General features: G+C 38.9%; 1 protein-coding gene across 1 annotated transcript in view; it reads right to left on the reverse strand.

Annotated features, from left to right (window-relative positions):
* The window catches only part of SLC1A2 (solute carrier family 1 member 2), a 95,215-nt gene that overhangs the window by 36,461 nt on the left and 35,553 nt on the right, over positions 1-23,201 (reverse strand). Inside the window, exon 2 of the mRNA XM_087719753.1 lies at positions 5,930-6,069. Within this exon, the coding sequence (XP_087575879.1) occupies positions 5,930-6,069 (140 nt within the window). The remainder of the gene's footprint in view (positions 1-5,929; positions 6,070-23,201) is intronic.

The following is a 23,201-nucleotide window of genomic DNA, read 5'->3' on the forward strand; positions in this document are numbered from 1 at the left end:
GCGGTCATGCATGGGTTAGCTCAGTCAGTAACCAATAGAACTGAGTCTACCAAAGTGATGTCATTGCCTCTAAAGAGTGTCCTCCCGCTTTTGTGATGAAGGAGATAAGTAGACTGCTGTGCGTTAGTTGACTGCTTTCAATCCTCCGATGCTCTAGTATAGCTCTCAGAATTCCCTCCGCGAACTAGGCCAGTGCCTAAAGAGTGGGGATGACCGCTGTCTCCACCTGCCTCAAGAAAGGGCATATCAAGTAAGAACCAATGCCCCATTCTCCAACATTGTGGAGACAGTGGTCATGCATGGGACGTGCCCGGGTGGGAATGAGACAGGGCTAGGAGCTTGAAGAGGGAAGAACCTGTTGAAGGATCTGGCGTCCGAATGCCGCATCCGCCAACACGTATCTATCCACCTTATAATGGCGGATAAAGGAAGTAGGAATCACCCAGATGGCCGCCTTGCAGATCTCTTCCACTGAGGCCTGCCTTGTCCACGCTGCTGACGTAGCCACGCTGCATGTAGAATGAGCCATGATGTTGGATGGAGGCATGAGGTGATGTGCCAGGTAAGCTCTAGTTATGGTTGACTGGATCCAGCGCCCAACCTTAGATGAAGAAACCTTTAGACCCTTGTTTGTGGGATGGAAAGACACAAAGAGCGCTTCAGTGCGCCTAAAGACGGCCGTCTTGGCAATATAGATCTTAAGAGCATGTCTTACGTCTAACCTGTGCCATTTGTGTTCCAGACTGTGAGAAGGATTAGGGCAAAAATTCGGTAGAGTGAGATCTAGAGTGATGAAAAACCGAATTGACTTTTGGAACAAAGGTGGGATCAAGTCGAAAGACTACATGGTCTGAGTGAAAGACACACAAGTCGGAATGGATGGAAAGGGACGCCGATTCTGAGACCCATCATGCAGGCATGATGGCCACCAAAAAGGTTGTTTTTAATATGAGCTGATGCAGGGAGGCCGACCTAAGAGGCTCAAAGGGTGGTCCAGTGAGAAAGTCAAGGGCCTTGGTTAGATCCCACGAGGGGAAGCAGTGAATGACAGGAGGGCAGAGATTAGACATGCCCTTAATGAAGCGGCATACATGAGGGTGCAAGGAGAGAGGCTCATCCCGGTGAAGTGAGACACCCGAAGAGAGAGCCGACACCTGCCTCCATAAGGTGTTTGGCGCAAGTCCCTTATCTAGTCCCTGTTCCTGTTCTTCAAAAACCGAAGGTTGACTGGACGTGCTAGGGAGCTCATGCAATGAAGAAGCCGAAAGATCACCATCCCTGCATCTGGAACCAGAAGAAGAAGCAGACCTGTGTGGAGTAGAGTGGTTAGAAGACCTATGTTTAAGGGCTGCTGCTCAATGGCCTCAGCTATCATATCAGCCATGCCAAGTGAGTAAGAGCGGCGGTGGCGACGAGGGGGGAGAAATTTCCTCCTGGTAGAGGGGCTCCTCATCCGGAGTGATGCTCCTGCCATCCTCAGATTCATCCCCAGTGCAGGCCAGATCGCCTGAGTCCCTGGCATCCTCAGGTTGAATGATGGATGCAGCAGGGGAGAGATCATCCTCCAAATCAGAAGATAGGTCAGGAGGATGAATAGACTGAGTAGGCCTCTGGGCCTGAAATAGATGGGATTCAGTGTGATTGGTCTTGGCCTTGCTGGGAGGAGCCTGGATGGCACTGTCTTTTGCCTGTGGATTGGCTGTACCCCTATGGGACGCCCTGGGGGTCTTGGGAGATGGCTCAGTGGGGAGAGCTTCCGGGGCAGGCCTGCACTTGTGGGTCCCAGAAGAAGGGGTTTAGTTAGTGGTGGAGGCACTTGTGGCTCAGGGGCAGGAGATGAGGCCATGGTCTGTACTCACGATTCCTTGAAGTACCCAAAATGGCAACTGGAGATTTTTGCACCAAAACAAAATGGCACTGAGGCTACAGAGCCTATGGGCTGGGCGCCATGAGGTAGCCGAGGCTGCAGAACGAGGGAGGACCTGCGGAGAGGCTGCAGAGGCTGAAGAGAGCAGCAGCGGCAATCCGGTGGAGGCAGGAGCACTGAGGAGCGGCAGTGGTGTGCAGCGGCTGCTGGTGGCTTTTTGGCGGCACTTGGAGACGGCTGAGGGCTTGGCGGCAAGAGGAAAATCCTGGGAGACCAGCAGAGGTGGCAGCGCTTAGCGGAGCCTCCAATGGCTAGTGCTGGGAGGCGCTGCTTGCAGGACAGACTCTGAAATTGCCGGTAAGCTCAGGAGGCAGAAGCCTCGAAAAAGCCCTGGTGAGTCTCTTCAAGAAGCCCGGGGGCTAATTGAGAGAACTAGCTCCAAGGAGCTATCCAGATAATTCTTCCCAATTTGGATGTGATTTAGGTGAAATTTAGAAAACAACCAATTAAAGGTAATTATAATAACTTCGAAAGTTGAGGAGAGAGCAGTTAGCACAGCCAGTTCGGATTGAGCGGAGTCTAAAAAAGCGGGAGGACACTCCTCAGAGGCGATGGCATCACTTTAGTAGACTCAGTTCTATTGGTTACTAACTGAGTTAACCCATGCATGACCACTGTCTCCACCAACGTTGGAGAATGATACAACTGTGCTGTAAGCATTTTTAATTGTTGACAACCAGAGGTCATTTACTAATTAATGCTTCTTAAAGGAATTTGAGGTATCACAGTATCGCTGCATAAACATTTAAAGATAGGTCTAATAGAATTTATATCTGTTGACCCTGTGATTCTGAAAAGGACAATGGACTCCCCTCCCGTGATTGTAAGCCGCCCTGAGTCCCCTCAGGGAGAAGGGCGGCCTATAAATCGTAATAAATGTCTAAAAAAAAAATATGACAAACATATTAAGCATATTCCTAATCATTGTGTAAATTAGCTAGAATCTATCAAGAGTCGGTTGCAAACTATCCTGAAAGACAGTTTTCCTCGCTCACTAAGAAACTCAGAAGCTTAACTTAGAATTTTGTCAGTGCTGAAAGCAGATTTGAAAAGGGAAAAGAGAATCGGTCTCCACAGGAAACCAGTCCACCAGAAATGTGTTAGGAAACAAAAATCTATTGGAATATTAGAATTGTGAACTCACATGCTATGCCATATCATCCTTCCATCCATCCATCCATCCATCTATTTATCATCTATCTAAAAATAAACCTTAAATCACAAGAAGGTCTTAAGCCTTCTGTCCCTTAAAGAAATTTGATCCTGTATAAGCACTAAAATTTAATAAAATCCTAAAATTTCTTGGTACTTGAAAAAGTGAAACTTTCTCATAACAATATTTAATGTCTGTTTTGAATTTAAAGTAAGAAATATTAGGCAAATAATTTTTGCAACAAGATAATGGGTTGATAAATCCTATTTACTAAGTAAATAAAAACATTTGATTTAATACTTTGTGGATCTCTCTCTCTCTCTCGCGCGCGCGCTCTCTCATTCTCTCTCTCTCTCTCTCTTTCTCTTCAGACATGGTGAGATATTGGAAAAGTTTCTTAAAAGTGTATGGACCAGATGTGCAATATATGAATGAAGCACTCTAGGGGAATTTAGCTCTGGTCTTGAGAAAGAGGAAGGAGAAAGACAACAGTTGCTCAGGCCTGGGAAAATAGAAAGAACAACCCTGCCTTCATCCTGTTTTCCTTAAAGGGGGGAGGGCAATAATTCTAGTAAAACACATTCCTGGAATCGTTACTATGTCAGTTTCTTAATCAGGCTGAACTCAAAGGGCTACTAAACATATATGTTTGGAAACAGGGGACACATACAAAAACACTATTTCCCATTAATAACTGCCAATCTGTATTAACCGTCTCATTGTGGAAATGGAAAAAAATGACCTATAGACCCCCATCATTTGGCTGTCATAATTAGTCATATTTAAAAAAAAAAACATTCTGAAAACTCACTTAGGAAAAAAAATCGCACCTGCAATCTTTCTTCCTTTGGCAATACAGCAACTGCTGCAATAAAAACTACTGAATGATGTCCCATGCTTTATTGTAACTCAACATACTTGTTGGAGATCAACCTAGGAATGGCTCTCAATCATCTTGCAACAGCCAATCAGAGCCAAATGCGCATGTAAAAATAAACTCGGTTTCAAAATCTTTACGAGCAGGGAGACATTAAAAGTATTTGCTTAGCTTTTTCAACAAACAGCACAGCTATCCATTCAGGCTAAAGTGAATAAAGAAAGACTTTGTGAAGGCTACAGATTTGGCTCTTCCTCTCACAGTACTGTAATTTTTTTTTTTACTTAAGTCTGGGCAGGAAGCCAAGGAATGGCACTAAAATGTCAAAACTATTCCATATTTGGAAGCTGCTATACCCAGAAGGCAACTGAGAAAAGTAGATCACTGTATCGCTTGGTCTAATCTCTGACAGTGCACAGCAAAAGATAAAGCTAAAAACTATCAGCCTTCTGGCAGGAAACACAAGGGACATGAATCGCTGATTCCTCATCTAACTTGGGAAAAAGCAAGCACACTCTGCTAATGTGATATGTATTTATATGTTTCTATTTTTATGTTGTGATTTGATCCTAAATCATGGGTTGGGTAAGCTGCATATAAATTGAATAAACAAAGTAAGTACCATATTTTTCAGAGTATAAGATGCACCAGAGTATAAGATGAACCGGAATATAAGATGCACTAAGATTTTGAAGAGGTAATTTTTTTAAAAAAACGTTTTTGCACTCTGGAGGCCTCCCAAACCCTCTGCGGGCCTCATTTTTTGTGAAAAATGGAGCATGCAGAGAGTTTGAGAAGCCTGCAAAGTGTTCCTGGGCGCTGGGGCAAAAATGAGCAAAAAACGGCCCATTTTTTGTGAAAACAGGCCCATTTTTGCCAAAAACATGGCATACATAGCCTTTAGGAGGCTTGTAGAGTTCTCCTGGGGGCTGGAGGAAATGAGCAAAAATGGGCTGGTTTCTTTGTAAAAATTGGTGTGTTTTTGCAAAAAAAACCCAGGGCATGCATAGGCTTTTGGAGGCTTGTAGAGTGCTGCTGGGGGGGATAAAAATGGCCCATTTTTCGCTCGTTTTTGCCCTCCCCAGCCCCCAGGAGCACTTTGCAGGCCTCCCAAAGCTTCTGCACATCCATTTTTGTGAAGAGGCGGGGTTTTGGGAGGTCAAAAATGCTGTGTTCAATGTATAAGATGCACCCAGATTTTCTCCCTCTTTTGGGGGGGGGGGGAAAGATGCACCTTATACTCCAACAAATACAGTAACTAAATGATGGTTCTCGGAGACTTCATGAAATTGGAAGGTTTTAGTATGATTTATAGGAGGATGTTTTGTATTTTGAGTCACTTATGATCATATCTTTGGAACAATTGCATGCTCTTGTTGAAATCATCTTTCTCTTTCTTATCTAGATACATGTATTCCTCATTTAGCAAGAACCTCACATAGACAATCATTTGCAAATATGATGGAAATGAACAATATTAATATTATTCAATATGAACAATATTGTTTATATAGCAGTATTAATAGTACAGGCAATCTTTGGTTAAATACAGTAATTAGGACTGGAATTTCAGCGCATTTAGATTTGCAAGATTCTATTACAATAACTTTATAATACAAGCAGTATTGGTCTGCATGACTTCAGTTTCCTAGTCTGGTCTATTTTGAATGGCTGACAAAGAGAGAAAGGGAAGCAGAAGTAAAATAGGGAAGCTTGCTGAACCTAATGTACATGTTCTTAGGATTAGTAACAATATGCAAGAAAATTAAGGGTGTCTCAAAGGAATCATGGGAAAGATGGGGTTCAAAATGAGAGATCCATGACAAGTGTTTTGGATAAGAGTTCAAAGCATGGTGGAGAAAAAGTGAAAAAGTAGAAGGAGTAGCTAGGGGGACATCTTAGGATATCAAAACATAGTACATTAATCCATTAATTAATTTGGCCAATATATTTTTTTCTCAGGTTGACTTACCAAAAACAGTAAGTGAAAGGAGCATATTTTTTCTGAGTGAAAGCAAGAACCGTACACAGAGGTTTTTCTGTCGATGTTCCACTGGACTCATATGGCTTTCATGCATTCGTACTTCTACCTGCTTTGGCATATTGTTGGCACTAGAAGAAAAATAAAATTAAGATATTTTAGTGTGAAAACCTGCACGATATTCTACTAAGAAAAAAAAATGGACGAAGTTGATTTACCATGTTCTACAATAGGTGATTTCACTATTACTGGAAAAGTCTGAAATTACAGTCAGAGTAATTCCCTCTTTCAAGAATAATAGGAATGCTGAGATGGATATAGTACTATATTCATGTCAGGAGCACCAAAATATTTCCGGGTTGAGAGGACTGAACAGTTACATCACCATTTTCCAGGGGCACCAAGTTGGAGGCTCCTTTCATGTCCCCATTAAGCTGTCCATCAAAGTGGTATCTTATATATTTATTTGCGGTCACCCACTTTTGAACCGCTGGCTCAGCAGGAGCTAGAGTATGTGATGGGAGCCACCTCATCCTGCGGCAGCACCTGGGTCTCAAAAGCGACCCTGCCAATCGTCAGCCCAGTGTCCTTCCCTTGTGAGTCACTGCACTCCTCTTAATGGATGTAGTAGTAATAATAGATAACGTGCCTAGCATGACTAGATTCTATGCAGAAACATACTGTTTGGTCCTAATCACACATTTTCAACATTGTTATTGTTCAACACAAGAAATCAGCAGAATAAAATTAAAAGGAAATTAAGAAATTAGATGACTATAGGGAAATGAAGTTAAATGCTGATTGAAACATGACTGGAAATGTCAGTTGAAAAGATAGATTTCTAGGATCATAAAGGGCCATATTATCTCGAGTCCAACGCTCTGATTAATGCCGGAATCCAAATTTTAAAAATCCCAGAGAAATAAATGTCAAACCTCTGCTTGTTATCGGATTTCTGCAGGCAATACATAAAGAGCATGGATAGGCACCTTCTTTAGCATTGGTGTGGAAAGTTTAAAACAATTAACAGAGAAAAAAGCAAAGGCTGGTGCAGTCTACAATGGCTCTCTTTCTCAGTTTTCCCACCTTCTTATCAGTTTTAATTTAGCCATCATACTGAAGGAAAATCTTCATGCACGAGGGATCCAGAGGCTGGTTTTAAAGTTTAGCCGTTTCCTTGACAATCTGATCGCAGCCTTCTTTTTCCTTTCTCTCTCTTCTCTTGGCTTGAATGCCATCTGCTTCATAACAGCTGTTGTCCCAAAACATTAATGAGGGCAAAAACTCACTAATGAGCTTCAAAACTTTTTAATGAGCCTCAAAATAGAAATTCTATGTGCATGCCAGATATATTGCTTCATGACAGGTCAGCTCAAACATTTTGCTCCCTGCAGTGAAGTCGCAAATGGTGCCCTGCCTCTTCATTTCCCAAGTCAAGGGACACATTATCCTTGGCCAACCAAGATTATCCTTGACTTACAACCATAATGAAGCCTGCCCAGTTTGGTTATAAGCCGTGACATTAATAAAGCAGTTTATCACAGATTGTCATTAAGTGAGTCACCATGCTTGTTAAGTGACTCCATCATCATTAAGCAAACCTATTATTGTCTATAAGGTATTTTTGTCAAAACCAAAAGTAAATGCCCATTTTTGGCAAAAACATCATAAATCATGGTTGTGTGAATGACCATAAATACAGGTTGGTTGCAAGCACTTAAAATTCAGCCACATGACAATGGTGGTGGGGAAGCTATCAGAACGTAGAAATCAGGTCATAAATACCTAAGCAATACATCATATGTCAAGGAATACCTATATTTTGGTGCCTAACGCAGGAAAGGGAACTGACTGAAGCACCCACTTCATTGTCCCTATGGGGGACAAAGTAGTTAACTATGGCTAGTTAACTACTTCATGGGATAATGCCAGCATCAATTTTATTAGAGATAAAGTTTTATTTTATTATTATATGAAATTGTATATATATTCTTATTAACTCTACTTCTGAACAAATGTTTTAAATTTTTTTAAAAAATTGTTAAGTACAATTAACAAACATAAACAATGCAATAATGATAATATGACATAAGTTGTAATAATAAATGGAAACAAACAGAAAATGCAATGCTTCATTTTCTTATTTTTCCAATTTAAGAATATCTCAAGATCAACAGAGAGCACATCTCTTGAATATACTCTTTAACATCTACTTTCTTCCATCTATATAATTTTCTTAGCTGATCTCTAGGGCTTGGAAGGACCAGAGGTATTAAAATTATATTAAAAAGTGATTAAATCTTTCGTGTTAATAGATTTTCTGCAGTCAGTATCCAAAATATTTTCTCTAGTAGGAGCGATTCATTCTTACATAATTTACAGCAGTGGTAGTCAACCTGGTCCCTACCGCCCACTAGTGGGCGTTCCAGCTTTCATGACGGGCGGTACGGGTTTTGTCCGATATTGAAGCACTTTCCTTTTTAAAATTTAATTAACTTCCCTACTTTATAAATCACCATTACTGTGGAACCGGTGGGCGGTTAGAAAATTTTACTACTAACAGAGATACAAAAGTGGGCGGTAGGTATAAAAAGGTTGACTACTCCTGATTTACAGACTTTGTGTTTATATGAGTATGTGTATTAAAAATATGCCCTATATAACTTCAGAACATGAAGCCAGTGATAGAGCCCAGAAGCAGTGATACTGAGGCCATATTTCTTAGAAAACTAAGAAGGATTTCATTATAGAATAACCACTGATCCAAATTTGGACATGCTAACTATGTTTTAAATAAGCAAAATAAAGCAAAATGAGATACAATTTAAGATATATTCCTTAACCACACTCTAAATTTGGATGACACACAAATCCAATTATAAAGGGGCTTAAGACGTCATGCGATTTAGCACAGTGTTTGACACAGAAATCTGTGTGATGAAAACCAAATCTACACAATCTTTCTCTGTCATTAAAGAGAAAATGAATCTTGACTTTTCCATATTCTCCATAAGAAAACTTTAGTCTAAACAAAACTGCATGATGTTTCAAATGAAGAGCAGAGTTTCCAGACTCGATTGCAGAAAATACGACTTCAGCAACAGAATAGTCAATGCCTGGAATGTGTTACCTGACTCTGTGGTTTCTTTCCCAAACCCCCAAAAACTTTAACCTTAGACTGTCTACTGTTGACCTCACCCCATTCCTAAGAGGTCTGTAAGGGGCATGCATAAGCTCACCAACATGCCTACCATCCCATTTATTCGTATCCATTTCATGTATTCATAATCTTGTATGTATAGTATAGTCTTTATTGTCATTGTACAAAATTTATAATAAAATAAATAACATATTATGTATCTATTATCTTATACATGCTTGACAAAACAAATTAATTAAAATAAAATAAAAAAAGGTTAGAGAGCGCCAATGAATAAGCAATCCCAGACAGCGATTCCACGGGTTCCACTGAAATTAGTAGCATTGTTTCTAAATTTTGTTAAGATAATTTGCAACAAAATCCTTCCCTCATGCCAACACTCTGCTAATTCCGTAATTCCCACAACACTGTCAAACTAACTAGTAGGGGGTGTATTACTATTATCCTTCTCATCTTTCCTACTACCTACCATATTTTTCAGAGTATAAGACACATCTTTTCCCCTCAAAAAAGATGCTGAAAATCTGGGTGCATCTTATACACTGAATAGAGCATTTTTTGCCTCCTGAAACCCGGCCCCTTCACCAAAATGGCCGTGCATAGCTTGTATGAGGCTTTCAAAGAGCTCCTGGGGGCTGGGGAAGGCAGAAATGAGCAAAAAAATGGGCTGTTTTTTGCTCAATTTTGCCCCTCCATCCCAGAAACACTCTATACGCTTCCTAAGGGCTATTTATGCCCTTTTTTGAAAAAAACAACCCGGGCCCTTTTTTTTTTTTTTTTTTTGCAAAAAACGGGTCGTTTTGGGGAGATTTACAGAGTACAAAAACTTTTTTTTTATTTGCCTCTTTGAAACCTTGGTGCGTTTTTCATGAAAAATGGGCCATTTTTTTGCTTGTTTTTGCGCCCCCCCCCCCCCGAACACTCTACAAGCCTTCTAAGGGCTATTCATGCCCTTTTTTGGAAAAAAAATCCCGGGCCCTTTTTTTGCAAAAAACGGGTCGTTTTGGGGAGATTCGCAGAGTACAAAAACTTTTTTTTATTTGCCTCTTTGAAACCTTGGTGCGTCTTATACTCTGGTGCGTCTTATACTCCAAAATATGTTAGTTCCTTATCTTCTTATGACTATAATTTTGTTGCTTGAATCTTACAATTTGTATTAATTGTTTATTTAGTATCCTAGTACGATTTGTGTTGATTGCTTATTTAGTATCCTCTGACTATCATTAAGTGTTGTATCTTACAATTTATTATCATGATTTATTACTTGCTGTTTATATGTACACTGAGAGCTTATGCACCGGAGATAAATTCCTTGTGTGTATAATCACACTTGGCCAATAAAGAATTCTCTTCTCTTCTCACCATTATATATAATGAAAAGAGTTTCAGTTTTGTTTTTCATCTCATGAGTTTATTAGGACACAAGTACCTTAATTTCTTTTTCTGTTGTCCTTTTGTCTTCTACTCTGTATATATATTACTAAGTCTGATGAAAATGGAGGAAGACAACAGAGAAGTCTAACTCATTTTCTCAATGACAGAGATGAGATAGGAAATAATTTGCCATCATACAATTGATTCTAGAATGACCAGAGTACTATGAATAAAGATTATCTGAATCTCAAGAAAGTCTAGCTTTCTAGATTATTATTAAGGAACTGGTAACATAGGTTTACTATTTTTTGAAATAGAAACATTAGCTTCCTTTCAAAAATGTATAAAGTAAAATGATTTACATGTTAGATCCTTTCTCTCAGAAATATCTGTATTTTGCATTTTGTATACTCCATTCATCCTTTTGCTTCCATCTATTTTTTTCAAAGTAAAGCGTACACTTTGGAAAAAAAACCACTCTATTTGAAGCTACAATATTCATATTAATTATGTATCATGCCCAACTGCACACGGCTCAAGGCTCGCAGCTATAACAAACATCTATATTAAGACCATGATTTGCAGAATGGTTGATAGAGAAAGACAGTGGATGCACTACAGCATTTAGGCTATAATAATGTGCCTCGAGAGACTAAGCAGACCTCTTTCAAACAAGATAGCCAATATACCTTTGGGGGAAAAAGATCTGAACATTTGACAGTTCATAATTAAAACAACATTAATTTGCTTTCATAATTTGTTTCCTAGCATCCTTTCCCTTCCTCATGCAAAAAAAACCCTCTTTCTTTGATGCCGAACTTGGGGATATCTGATTAACTGCTATTGGCATTCAACTTGAATCTGAAACAGTGGTTTGCACCGGTTTGGGAGAACCTTGTGTTAATTTTCTGAGCGGGTTGTTGGAAGAAATCTTTTCTCACTTTACATGGCTAATCCTGCAAGGAACGCAGGAAGGAAAGATTCTAGTGTGCCTGTATTTCTAGCCTAATCCTTATCTTAATTGCCGCCACTGATACTTTAAGTGTTTTCAGAAACTGCCTCTAACAGCCTTAATGGGTCTTGGTAGTAGCCCAGACGTTCTGTCTGTAGCTGAGTTTCTCCAGAGCCCCCGCTCCCTGAGTTTTTCTGTGGTATTTTTATTCCTGGGGCTTGAACAATTATTTACAGAAGAGTTGGTATAGTCATAGAAGAAATGGCTGAGAGGCAGGATGCAAGCTTGACATTCTGTCTAACCTTTTTACTGCCTTTCTGGGGGCATGTGATCTTTCCTTAAATCTGGATGATTACCTTAGGGCCATGATGGTAAACCAGTGGTGGGTTTCAAAAATTGTTCGAACTTACTCTGTGGGTGTGGCCTCCTTTGTGGGAGTGGCTTGCCACCCATGTGACCGGATGGGAGTGGCTTGCCACCCATGTGACCAGATATGAAGATGCCGACGACACTTGTCAGAACCACCTTAAATTACCTCACACACAGCACTGGCATGCATAAGAATATGATGTAAACTTGTTTTTTAAAAGGCATCTTTGGTTTGTGTTAAAACAACTTCAACACACGCAATGTTCTGATTGCACCACAAACGCAGTAGTCATCCTTACCTTTCACAGAGGCACTGAGTTTTATAAATATGAACGTGATAGAGTAGAATAATCATATCCAAGGACCAGTGGTGGGTTTCAAAAATTTTTGGAACCTCTTCTGTAGTGTGGCCTGCTTTCCGGGTCCACTGGTGGAACCTCTTCTAACCAGTTCAGTAGATTTGACGAACCGGTTCTACCGAATAGGTGCGAATTGGTAGGAACCCACCTCTGTGGTGAACCTATGGCATACCTGCCCAAAGTGACACGTGGAGCCATGTGCTCCCTTTTTGGCACTCGGTAACGAAAAGGTTCACCATCATTGCCTTAGGATGTCTTGTGAGGTGAGACCAGCTGGTATTTTTAAGTGGTGCAAATGGATCCATTGCTTTTCCTGGGTACTTTGTCAGATCACTGAACACAGGAGTGTCTTGTCTATGGGGATTTTTCAGTCATCCAGTTCATGGTTGTCCCAAAAGTGCTTTTTTCAAGAGGCAACTGGACTTTCTTGGTTTCCAGAAAGTCCAGTTGCCTCTTGAAAAAGCACCTTTGGGACAGGAGTCTCTTGCATTGCTTCAGAGTGGCCAAGCTATATTGATTGCTCGCTGATAATAAGTGGAACCTCTTTCCAATTTGTTATAGTTTGCTCTCATGATATATGGCATAGTAACATGGAACCAATTGTAGAAAGTTAGGACCCACCCCTCTCCTAGAGGAATGAAATATTTTGAGAAATATTAAAAAGGAAGAATATATTTCCCTGGATGAGAAATGGAGAAACATGTTTTCTTAGAGGGAGAAAGCAGTCCCCACTTTCCTTAATAGCCCGCAGAAGATGTCAGCACTTAAGAGAGAAAGAGGTAGATAGCTATATTCATAGACAAAAATTTCCTGCAGCAAGGTCTGAACAAAGGCAGAATGGGATTAGCCCTCACTCAGGAGTTGTCTCTTTAGCTAGGCATTTTGTAGCCCAAATATGCCCACCCACTTTCTGGAGAGCTTAAATGACCTCTCTGCTAAAAGGTTTCACTTTATGAGCAAGAGTAACTTGGCTGCTGATAGCTATCCTTGAATTTTAACTATTTTAATTCCTCAATGTGCTTTGGCAACCTGCCTGATTTGTAACTCCGGATTGCAGGTATTGCTGAGGAAAAGGAAGGTATTCAGTCAGAATGGTTTAGATTTCCATGAGGTTGTGACTCATTGATCTTCAGTGTGTATTCCCCCATTTCTGATCTAATAACTGGTATTTAGGGCAGCTTTTTGCAAGCAAATAAGCTTTTTGTATTTTTGTACAGGTAATTCTTGACTTACAACAGTTAATTTAGTGACCATTCAAAGTTACAATGGCATGAAAAAAGTGACTTATGACTGTCTTTCACATAAATATGTTAAAAACATCACACACACCCAGTCATGAGGGCGGGTGAGGTGAAGTGTCCCTCAACGTAAGTGACATAGAGTTGGCCATGCCCACTCAGTCACATGCCCACCCAGCCAGTCATTAGGCAGAGAACCGGTTGTTAAAAAATTTGCAGCCCACCACTAATCTGAAATAATTAAAACCAGAAATCTCTAAATTCAGCTATAATAGATATATTTATAAGAATATTGAAAATCCCTACTATATTTTGGAAAATATCAGGGTCCACTACTTCACATTCTCTTCTGATTTCAATTGATTACCTTCTCTGTTCCAGATGCCATATTTCTTTCTAAATCTCGGCCAACTATAGGTTGAATCTAGATCTGGATCAACAATAGTTTCAATTTGCTCATGATCCCAACCAACATTGCAGAGCGCAGTTTGGGCCTAGTCTGAATTTTGAGGTTGGGGGATAAAATATTCATTGTAATTTGTTGGTTTCCCATACCTGCAAACTTAGTTTTGTAGAAAAGCAAAACCAAATTAAATTTGATCCTGCAACGAAAGGGCACAGGAAGGAGAATGTGTAGGCCCACGATGGTTAGCTAGTCTTCTAAATCCTTTTTGTTTACAGCAAGAAGAAACTGAACAAACCAGATAGTCTCTTAATTGGATCAATTTGGAAAAATTCAAGAAAAAGAAACAGATTGTGAATTTCTGCCTGGTTTTTCCTCTGAAAGAAGAAATTAGGGAAACCAGAATTTTACCCAATGATGGGTGGAAAGGGAGAAGTACAGTAAATATAAACCTATTAAACTAGAATTCCCTTGATAAGATCTGGCAAGATGGCTGATGCAGTTCAGAGAAGGAGGGATCAATCAATACGTCTCTGCTATGAGAAACAGCATATTCCCAAACTCTGCAGAATGACAGCATTTTCAGCTGAAAACTGATTTCTGAGCAAAAGTAAAGTGAATCAACCCAGTTTCTGAAAAGAAACAATAGTATGAGGCCACAGGAATGGAGCTAATCCAGTATTGGCACAAGTAGCTCTTATTTATGTCGAACTTGCCCAATAAAAGAATGAAAACCAGGCATTCTACAAAAAAGTCCAGATTCATTATGAATAACATGTGAAAGCACATAAATATGAATTATCCTGGTTTGTTGATAGGATAGCTAAATTTTAGTTTTTTCACTGCTTTTTTTCTACTCTCATTTTTACTTATTTCTTCTGGATCAGGCCAGAATGCAGAAAACTGTCACATATAAGAACATCAGCCTCCCAATTACTGACTGATCTAGTTAATTCAAAACATTTTGCCTAGTTTTGTTTTTGGAAAATAAAGGAGGAATTTTAAGGTTCAATATTAGCCTTAAATCTTAGAAATTAAAGATACCCCTTGAAATTCGCCTTTTCCCCCTCACCAGAGGCAGGTTCCTACCAGTTTGATGCGGTTCGGCTGAACCGGTAGTGGCATGCCGGCCAGGTTGCAGAACCAGCAGAGACCCAGGCTGGCCACCCCCCCCGAACCAGTTCCCTGGTCATCACCACCATCTTTTTTTCCAGTTCTGTGCATATGCAGAACAATTTCCATTGAACTGCGCATATGTGTGCACAAGCAAACAGGCAACAAAGCCGGCTGAAACCCACCCCTGCCTCTCACCTAAATCTGGATGCAGCTTTCATACTTGTACCCAACTTTATACAGCTCTCAAGCCAAAGTTATACTCTCCAATACAACGGAATCTCTCTGAGCTCCTTTCTAGCAGAGTGCTGGTTCTACATTTATTTCTGCTGCAGCAGAAGCTGAAGAATATCTATAATGCCCTGAAAAATGTAAATGTAGATCATCCCAGACTTTGGGATTTGCTTCCCTTTTCTAAATCTAAACTTAGCTGGAACCAATCACACAAAATGTTAAAAGGTGATAACAATAATCATATATAATAGAAGCCATGTGCTTCCTGTCACATTACTTACTCCATCTTGTAAGCCATGCAATCAAAATGAGAAAAATTTTGAAAGGAAAAAAAAGTGAAAAGGAAGACTGTTGGATTAAAATGTAATTACTACATGCAAGAATCGTGAGTTTGAATTTAAAAGAGATTTTAAATCATGGAGTGTCAAACTCGCCACATCACGTTGCCATCATGTGACGTTTCACGACATTTTTTCCCATTCACGGAGCTGGGGTGAGTGTGGCCTGTGCGTGATGCATCCAGCCCACAGGCCGCCAGTTTGACACCTCATGAAAGATAACTTTTTATACTTGTGAAAAAGCATGATAGTTGTACCATATCTAAAATGTCTGTAACCATAGCTAAAGGAAAGCTTTACCCTGAGCATTTATGTATAGTGCATGATTTTAGGCTGTAGTAAAATAAAACCGATAAGTTTTTTTTATCAAAAGCTTTTAAGCTTTTCAAGCCTCTTACTATGTATGTATGTATATATATATATATATATATATATATATATATATATATGCACTTAGCTTATTTTCTCCCTGTTTTTGTAAAATACTTCACTGGCATTGAGTCAGATCACCCAAACTTTCTTTTTTTCTTTTTTAATTAAAACATTGGAAGAATTTGAAAACATACTAGAAAGAAGCTGTAATGGCACCCAACATCTTTATTTCTTCAGAAGGGACAATTTAAGCAGGCCACTCTAGATAAATCACTCTAAGTGTGATACAGGCCACTGTAGCTTTGCTCTACAATATATCCAAACACTTCTGAAAATTAAGAAAGAAGGAAAATACAAGCAAAAGGAAGGAAGGAAGGAAGGAAGGAAGGAAGGAAGGAAGGAAGGGAAAAAGAAAGAGAAAGAATGCATATACTAGCAGAGAAATAGCAGACTGTGCATTTACACTGCAAAAAAGAGCAACTGGCAGCAGGCATTAAGATGATGGCTGGATTTAATAAAGGACTGGATGAACGCCAAAAATACAGAAGTTGAATTTCAGTAAGATTAATCACAATGTTACATGGTTCTTTTGGCCCTAAGACTTTGAAAAAAGTACACAATCATTTTTACATTGCAGGCTACATGAGGATTATGTGCAGGGCATTGGTGGCCTATTTATTTCCATGCCCAATTCAGTTCCTGAAGTGTTCAAATGTTGGAGCCTGTGACCATATTCTAATAGCTGGGACCTAAAAGACTGCTTTTTCCCACAGAAGCCTGCTTACATTTTAAATTCATCCATTGATCTTTAAAATGTTCTTTTTTTAAGAACGCCTCACAGCCCCACATGGTTTAAGTTCTCAAAAACCATGGACTGCCAAAGGACATGTGGCAATTATTACTGAATCCTTTCTCCTCTCCCATCTAATTTCTCATGTCACAGAAAGTAAAATATTCTCATCAGACATAGCTTCCCACTTGTCAAAGCACCAGAATGCAGAGTGCTGAAGTTCCACAATTTAATTTGTTTTGCAAATTTGTTTTCCCTTTGTTTTTCATTCAAACAGTTTCAATTGTCGGTTACAAAAGGAAGTTTTAATTTTCTAGGTTTCAGTTTCTACCATGAAGTGTGTGTGTGTGCATGCGCGCATGTGCATACATACCTTAAGCACATCTCAAAAAGTAATAAACTGGAGAATGTCTTTTTAAAATGAAAAAAGAATCCTTCCAATTCTTGTTGCATCTATTTTATAAAAATGGATTCTTTAATTATTATGCATTATTGCAGAGCAGCACAAACCTAGAGCAGATGTAGTTCCACAACCACTTAGAGGTGGCATCCAGGGATTTCCCTTGGTGAAATTACAACTACATATTTCATGCATTTCCTTTATGACAAATGGGGGATAAAGTATCTATGAATCAATGGTGGGTTTCCGTTTTTTTTTTTACTACTGGTTCACTCGTGTCTGTGCGCACAACGCTTCTGTGCATGCTCAGAAGCGTCCAGCGGGTGGGCTGAACCAGCAGAAACCCACCTCTGCTATGAATGGCGAGGGAGTATATTAGCTATTTTTAATTTGATTCTTGTCTATATGTAAATTAAGTTACAATTAGTTGTTATACAGTTCCATCCACTTTGCTTTTAATGTAGTCCTTAACCAGCTCATGAAAAGCCTTCCCAAAAGTTGCTCATCTCTATCCTGTTATAGAGTCTTCCTTTATTCTACAGCCATAGTTATTCACTCTATTGAAGAGGAAATAAATATCAACAGAAAGGGATATTTTGCTCTCTTCCCATCTGTTGTTCCATAAAGGACCCCCTTTTTCCTAAGCCCTATCCTTTTCCTTCAATCAAAGGTTAAGTAGTCTGTGAAAGAAGTTGCCAAGAATTTTTTTAAAATCAACTCTATTGGAACTATTAAGTAAAAAAAAAAGAAGGTAAAGGAAAAGTGATTGGGAAACATACCCAAGAGTACAGTTCTCAAACATTAATCAAAATCACTCTTACAGATGTATTTTGAGTTCTTGATTTTATGTATTAGTTTTATTTCTTCCCTCCTCTGGTGAGTATTTAAAGGTGGCTATTGATCTTTTAAAAAAACACGGGGAAAAAATAACAAGGATCTGCAGAGGTGAAAAAAAATCAATGCAAAGTAATACTAACATTAATTAATAGGAAAAAAATATGCATTTGATTTGTATAGATCTCCATCTCAATAAGTGACTCCTGTTAAAAAAAGATATTAATCTTTATGCATTTTCATTCCAAGAGTACACATGCATGCTGCATTTTGAGTATACTTCCAGCTGATTCTGTTGATTTCTTCCTGGAAAGTTGCCTACCTGTCCATTTATTTATTTATTAACATTCATTACTTATAATATATGCCAATTCCAGAGGTTTCTAAGCAGTGCACAGTAGTATACAAATTAAAAATAGATAATTAGAAAACCCCAAACTGAATTATAGAGGATGTGTTTGACAGTGGATTAATCGCTTCCAGCCCCTATGGTCACATGATCACATTTTGGGCACTTTGCAACCGGCCTGCATTTACCGTTATGCAGTCACAAAGGAAAAGTGATTAAGAAAAAGATACCAAAGAGTTAAAAAGACACAAAGCAGACAAAATCTTCCAGGCAGGCATTCAGGCAAGTTAAAGTGGGGGGTGGGGGAAGAGAGGGGGAAGTTTTTATTAGGTGCAGAGAAACTATGAGAAGAATGATTTGGCAAACAAGCTGGCGGATTATGGCTCAAGAAGAAACAAATTGAACATAAATAAAACTACTTATCAGCTTGAGGCAGAGAAACTCGACATGGCCTTTTATAACTTTTTCTCTGTGTATTGAGCTCGTGAAAATCTAAAGCCAGACAAATCCAGGAAGCTTCAATGGACTCAGGTAAGCCTGAATTCAATCTAGCTGTACATCAAGATTAATACACAAAGGAGAAATGGATTTATGACCTCACAAGAGCAAAGCCATGGCTGCAATGTATGGTTATGACCCATTTTCTCTAAATTCACCTTTCAGTAAACTATTCTGACAATGGAATCCTTGCACCAGACCTACAAAATTCATTTTTAATGCATACAGAATTAAAGTCTTAATCAGAGTTGTTATGACTGATCCAATGTCTTCACGAATTAGTACGTCTTCCTTTATCTCCCTTTCTTTTTCCTATCACTACTATTTCTTTGCACTCTCCCTAAACATGGCAGCTTACCTTGGATTCTTTATTACAGATTTATCATGCACTAGGATTTATCATTAAATATGACAATGGAAGAAATGAATAAAATACACTATATATGACATACCTACCATCTTAATTAATGATGACCTAAGATCAGGCACAAGAAGTTAGACCATATGCCAGGCTCCTCCCACCTCCTCTTATCAAAACAATTGTCCCAAATGAAACCTTTTAATGCAATTCACACTTCACGTAACCTTGCAAGGTAACGATGTAAGCAACTGGAGCGGCCATCCTGGATATTTCCCAATAATGGCCTTATGCTGATGATTTTATTTTCGTCACTTGCAAAGAACAAGCCAGTTAAGACTCATTTTGATAGAAATCTATGCAAATGAGAACAACCTACCCTGTGGAGGTTGTAGGAGTCATTTTTTAAGGCTATGCTTAACTGTAAGTTGTTAAAAACAGGATAGAAATCAAGTGTAGCATTATAGAATCTCTTGTGACATATTATTTTTGGTACCGAAGCTTAGCATGTGTGGCTTTATCCTTTTGACAGCTGTTTCTTGGAGCAAAATGTATGATCACACCCTAGACTGATTTGATGAGTGAGCACATGCCATCTGGTAGTATCAAAAAGGATTTTTACATACTGCACCTTAAAAACTAGCCAATTTCTCTCTCTTTCTGGCTCTCCTCTCGCCACATATATACACTTGCAGCAGGCATGTAATCCTCTTATCTTTGCTACCAGTTCAGTAGCCGGAGCATGTGCAGAAGATCCATGATGATGTCAGGGTGGGTGGGCAGAGCCTCGTGCCACCGCCACTACCGGTTCGCCCAAAGCGGTGTGAACCAGCAGAATATCACCTTTGACTTGCAGGTATGAATGTATTAAAATCTTGTATTGTGTATAGGTTCTTCAAACATGCTACTGTTATAATTGCCATTTATTGAACTTTCGTAAAAACTGTTCATTAAATAAAATAGCAAAAAGCTATTTTATTAGCTGCATAACAACATTAAAATATAACCAGCAATGGGTATTTAACCTATAGATGCAGAGTTTTCAATATGATTTCCCATTAATTATAACAGGAAGAAATGAATAAAATACATGGTATTTGAAATACCTACCATCTTAAGTAAAGGTGACTCAAAATCAGCCACAAGAAGTAAGAATACATGATAAACTCCACCTACTTCCTCCTATCAAAATGTACACCCCAAATGAAATCTTTTAAATATTTCATTAAAGATATTTCGTGTAACCTTGAAAGATAATGATCTGAGCAACTTGACTAGCAACCCTAGCGCAGACCTTGTCACTCAAGGAATTCCATCTGGTGGAATTCAGAGAAGAGCCTTTTCTGCCATCTCTCCCGCCCTCTTGGACATTGTGCTTCTTGAAGTGAGGTCCACTCCCACCCTCTAGGTCTTTTGAAAGAGTCACAAAACACGGCTCTGCCTACTGGCCTGGTGACCCAATGTGGATGTTCCATGTTAGATGTGGTTAAGAGAATCCCATCTCCATCCTGCAGTATTCTGTTTTTTACACATATTTAATCTTGGCTCATTTAATATTCAGTGTTTTGCACCTTTGTTTTTATGATGTTTGTAAGCTGCCAAGAGTTGACAGTGAAATGGACTTTTAAACAAACAAACAAATAAATAAATAAATTGGTACCAATAGATATCAGCTGGGTCCAAGTTTCCCCAAGGCACTGAAAACTTACTTATTTGTCTTATTCATCCAGTGTTTGCATTTCTTACAGATGAGGGGAGCACATCTTTTTTCTTCTGTCCTGGCCACTTTTTACAGAGGCACGATTGAGAGCTTTTTAACGAACTGCATCACTGTTTGGTTTGGTGGAAGCAGTGCCTCATTAGAAAGTCCATACAGAGAGTGGTAAGGACAGCAGAGAAAATTATAGGAAGTTTGAATCCCATTATTCAGGTTACTGCTTATAAGCACTATGTGCTTAGAGTTCAAAGCATTGTTAGAGACCCACACACCCACTTCACGGTCTGTTTTTGTTGCTCCCCTCTGGGAAGTATTTCTAGCAGGACTTCCAGATTCTGTAACAGCTTTGTTCCCTATGCCATCCATCTGGTAAACTTGCAAGATTTATTTTTCTTGTCATACACATGTATAAATACGAACTAGACTGTGATGTTTCTCTCTGTCATATATGTGTATGTATGTGGGTATATGCATAATGGTTATCTTTTGAGAGCTGAGTGCAATGAAATTTCATTTTAATGTATGCATATTAGTGTACATTTAAGTAACAATAAAGTTTATATTCCATTCCATTCTATTTTATTCTTCGTCTTTAACTAAATTAGGACATTGTGGATGCACTTAGATTTATTGATCCTCATCATGAATGTAGGAGAAAAGCAGATTAAAATAATAATAATAGTAATAATAATAATAATATTGAGAGGTATTTCCAATGAAAGATGATATACAGCCTCACTCTATGTTCCTATACAGTACAGCAAAAATAATATTTCAGATAATATGGTTGTGTCCAATTATGAAGAAAAAACATAAGCTAGCCATTAACTGTAGCTGGTGCTGCTAACATTTTTATTCCTGTGAACCAGAAAAAGGGATAGGAACACAGAATTCCCTCCCTGAAATTGTTGTCCTGAATCCTCCCTGTCTCCCCAAATGCCATGGATGTTATAAAATGTAAAAAGGCATAACGATTTAAACTTTTAAGTATTATAGAGTGAAGTCGTTGCCTACATTTTTAGCTGGAATTATCCTCAGTGATCTCTAAATTGATAATAATAATAATCCTGCTTAAGGAATGCTGCCATGTTTGTTGTGGTAAATTCTAAAGTGCATTATGTAAACATAATCTAGGATAAAATGGAGAGATATAGACAGAACATAAAGAGCAGCAAAGGCTAAAAGTTAGTACATGATTTAAAACAATGTATTTGATTCAGTCCTTGGTAATCAGTCTTTTCTTTCAGTCAGAGGTGTCTGCAAAAGACAATAAAATAAAGTCACAACGGTGCAATAAAAGCTCTGCCTATTTTTTAGGAGCATTGTACATGCAGCACACATATTGGTGGAGCTTTAACTGCACCACTGTAGTTGTTCCTTGATTTGTTTGACTCTCACTCTATGGACACTTCTGCTTTCAGTCTTGTGTTTCGCAGACTATTACTCGATACGGTAACAAATATTTAAATAGGAATGGAAATTTAATGGGTGGGATGTTTCTGACAAGCAGTCAAATAACTTAGTTTCTGCTTGAAGAAGTAAAATTACAAGAGGGCAGAATAATCTGAATACATTTTGTGATGAGTTCTGAGCATTAAGTATGCAAATTAACTGCTTATGCATAAACCTCCAAACTTGCTAATTGGAGAGCACATTTAAAAAAAAAATGAAATACACCATTTAATAGATAGGTGATAGATGATAGATTTATCATCATACATCTATTAAATGGTATATTTCTTTTTTAAAACATGTGTCCTCCCATTAGCAATTTTATATATGAAAATGTACTGGTTGTCCTTCGAATAAACAACATACCAAAGGCGGCACAGATGTCCAACACATAGTGGCAGAATGTAAGATGCAGACAGGAACAGCATACACTGAACAACACAACCAAGTAGTTGGTACTGTGTACAGGAACTTCTGCACAGGATATACATTAGACCCTCTGAAGTCCAGATGGGAGAGGCTGCAGAAGATCATGGAAAATAACAGGGCTAAGATCCTATGCGATTTCCATATCCAAGGCAAGGCAAATACTGATATCCATATCCAAGAAAGGCAAATACTGATCAATCAGCTAGACCAGAATGGGATAACTCGCCACAGCCAACTCGTCACAGGCCAATTCAACAATTCAATTTATTATTTTAATTGTTGTCATGCACATTTCATTTTGTCCTTCCTTTTGCATACTTTCTTTAATGATTCTATTTCTTCAATATTAGTGTAGCTCTTGTCCCATGGCAAGTTAGCTGTGGTGAGCTGTTCCGGTAATGGAGAAGGACCAGAAAATAGTGGTCGTGATAGATGTAGCAGTTCCAAGTGACAGAAACATTAGCAAGGTGTATGAGAAGCTGAAGAAATACCAGAGGGACCAGAAGGATGAATTAGACAGAACC

This window comes from Thamnophis sirtalis, unplaced genomic scaffold (assembly GCF_051295495.1).
Source record: "Thamnophis sirtalis isolate CommonGarterSnake01/CBP01778 unplaced genomic scaffold, rThaSir2_p1.2 scaffold_1, whole genome shotgun sequence".
NCBI lineage: Eukaryota > Metazoa > Chordata > Lepidosauria > Squamata > Natricidae > Thamnophis > Thamnophis sirtalis.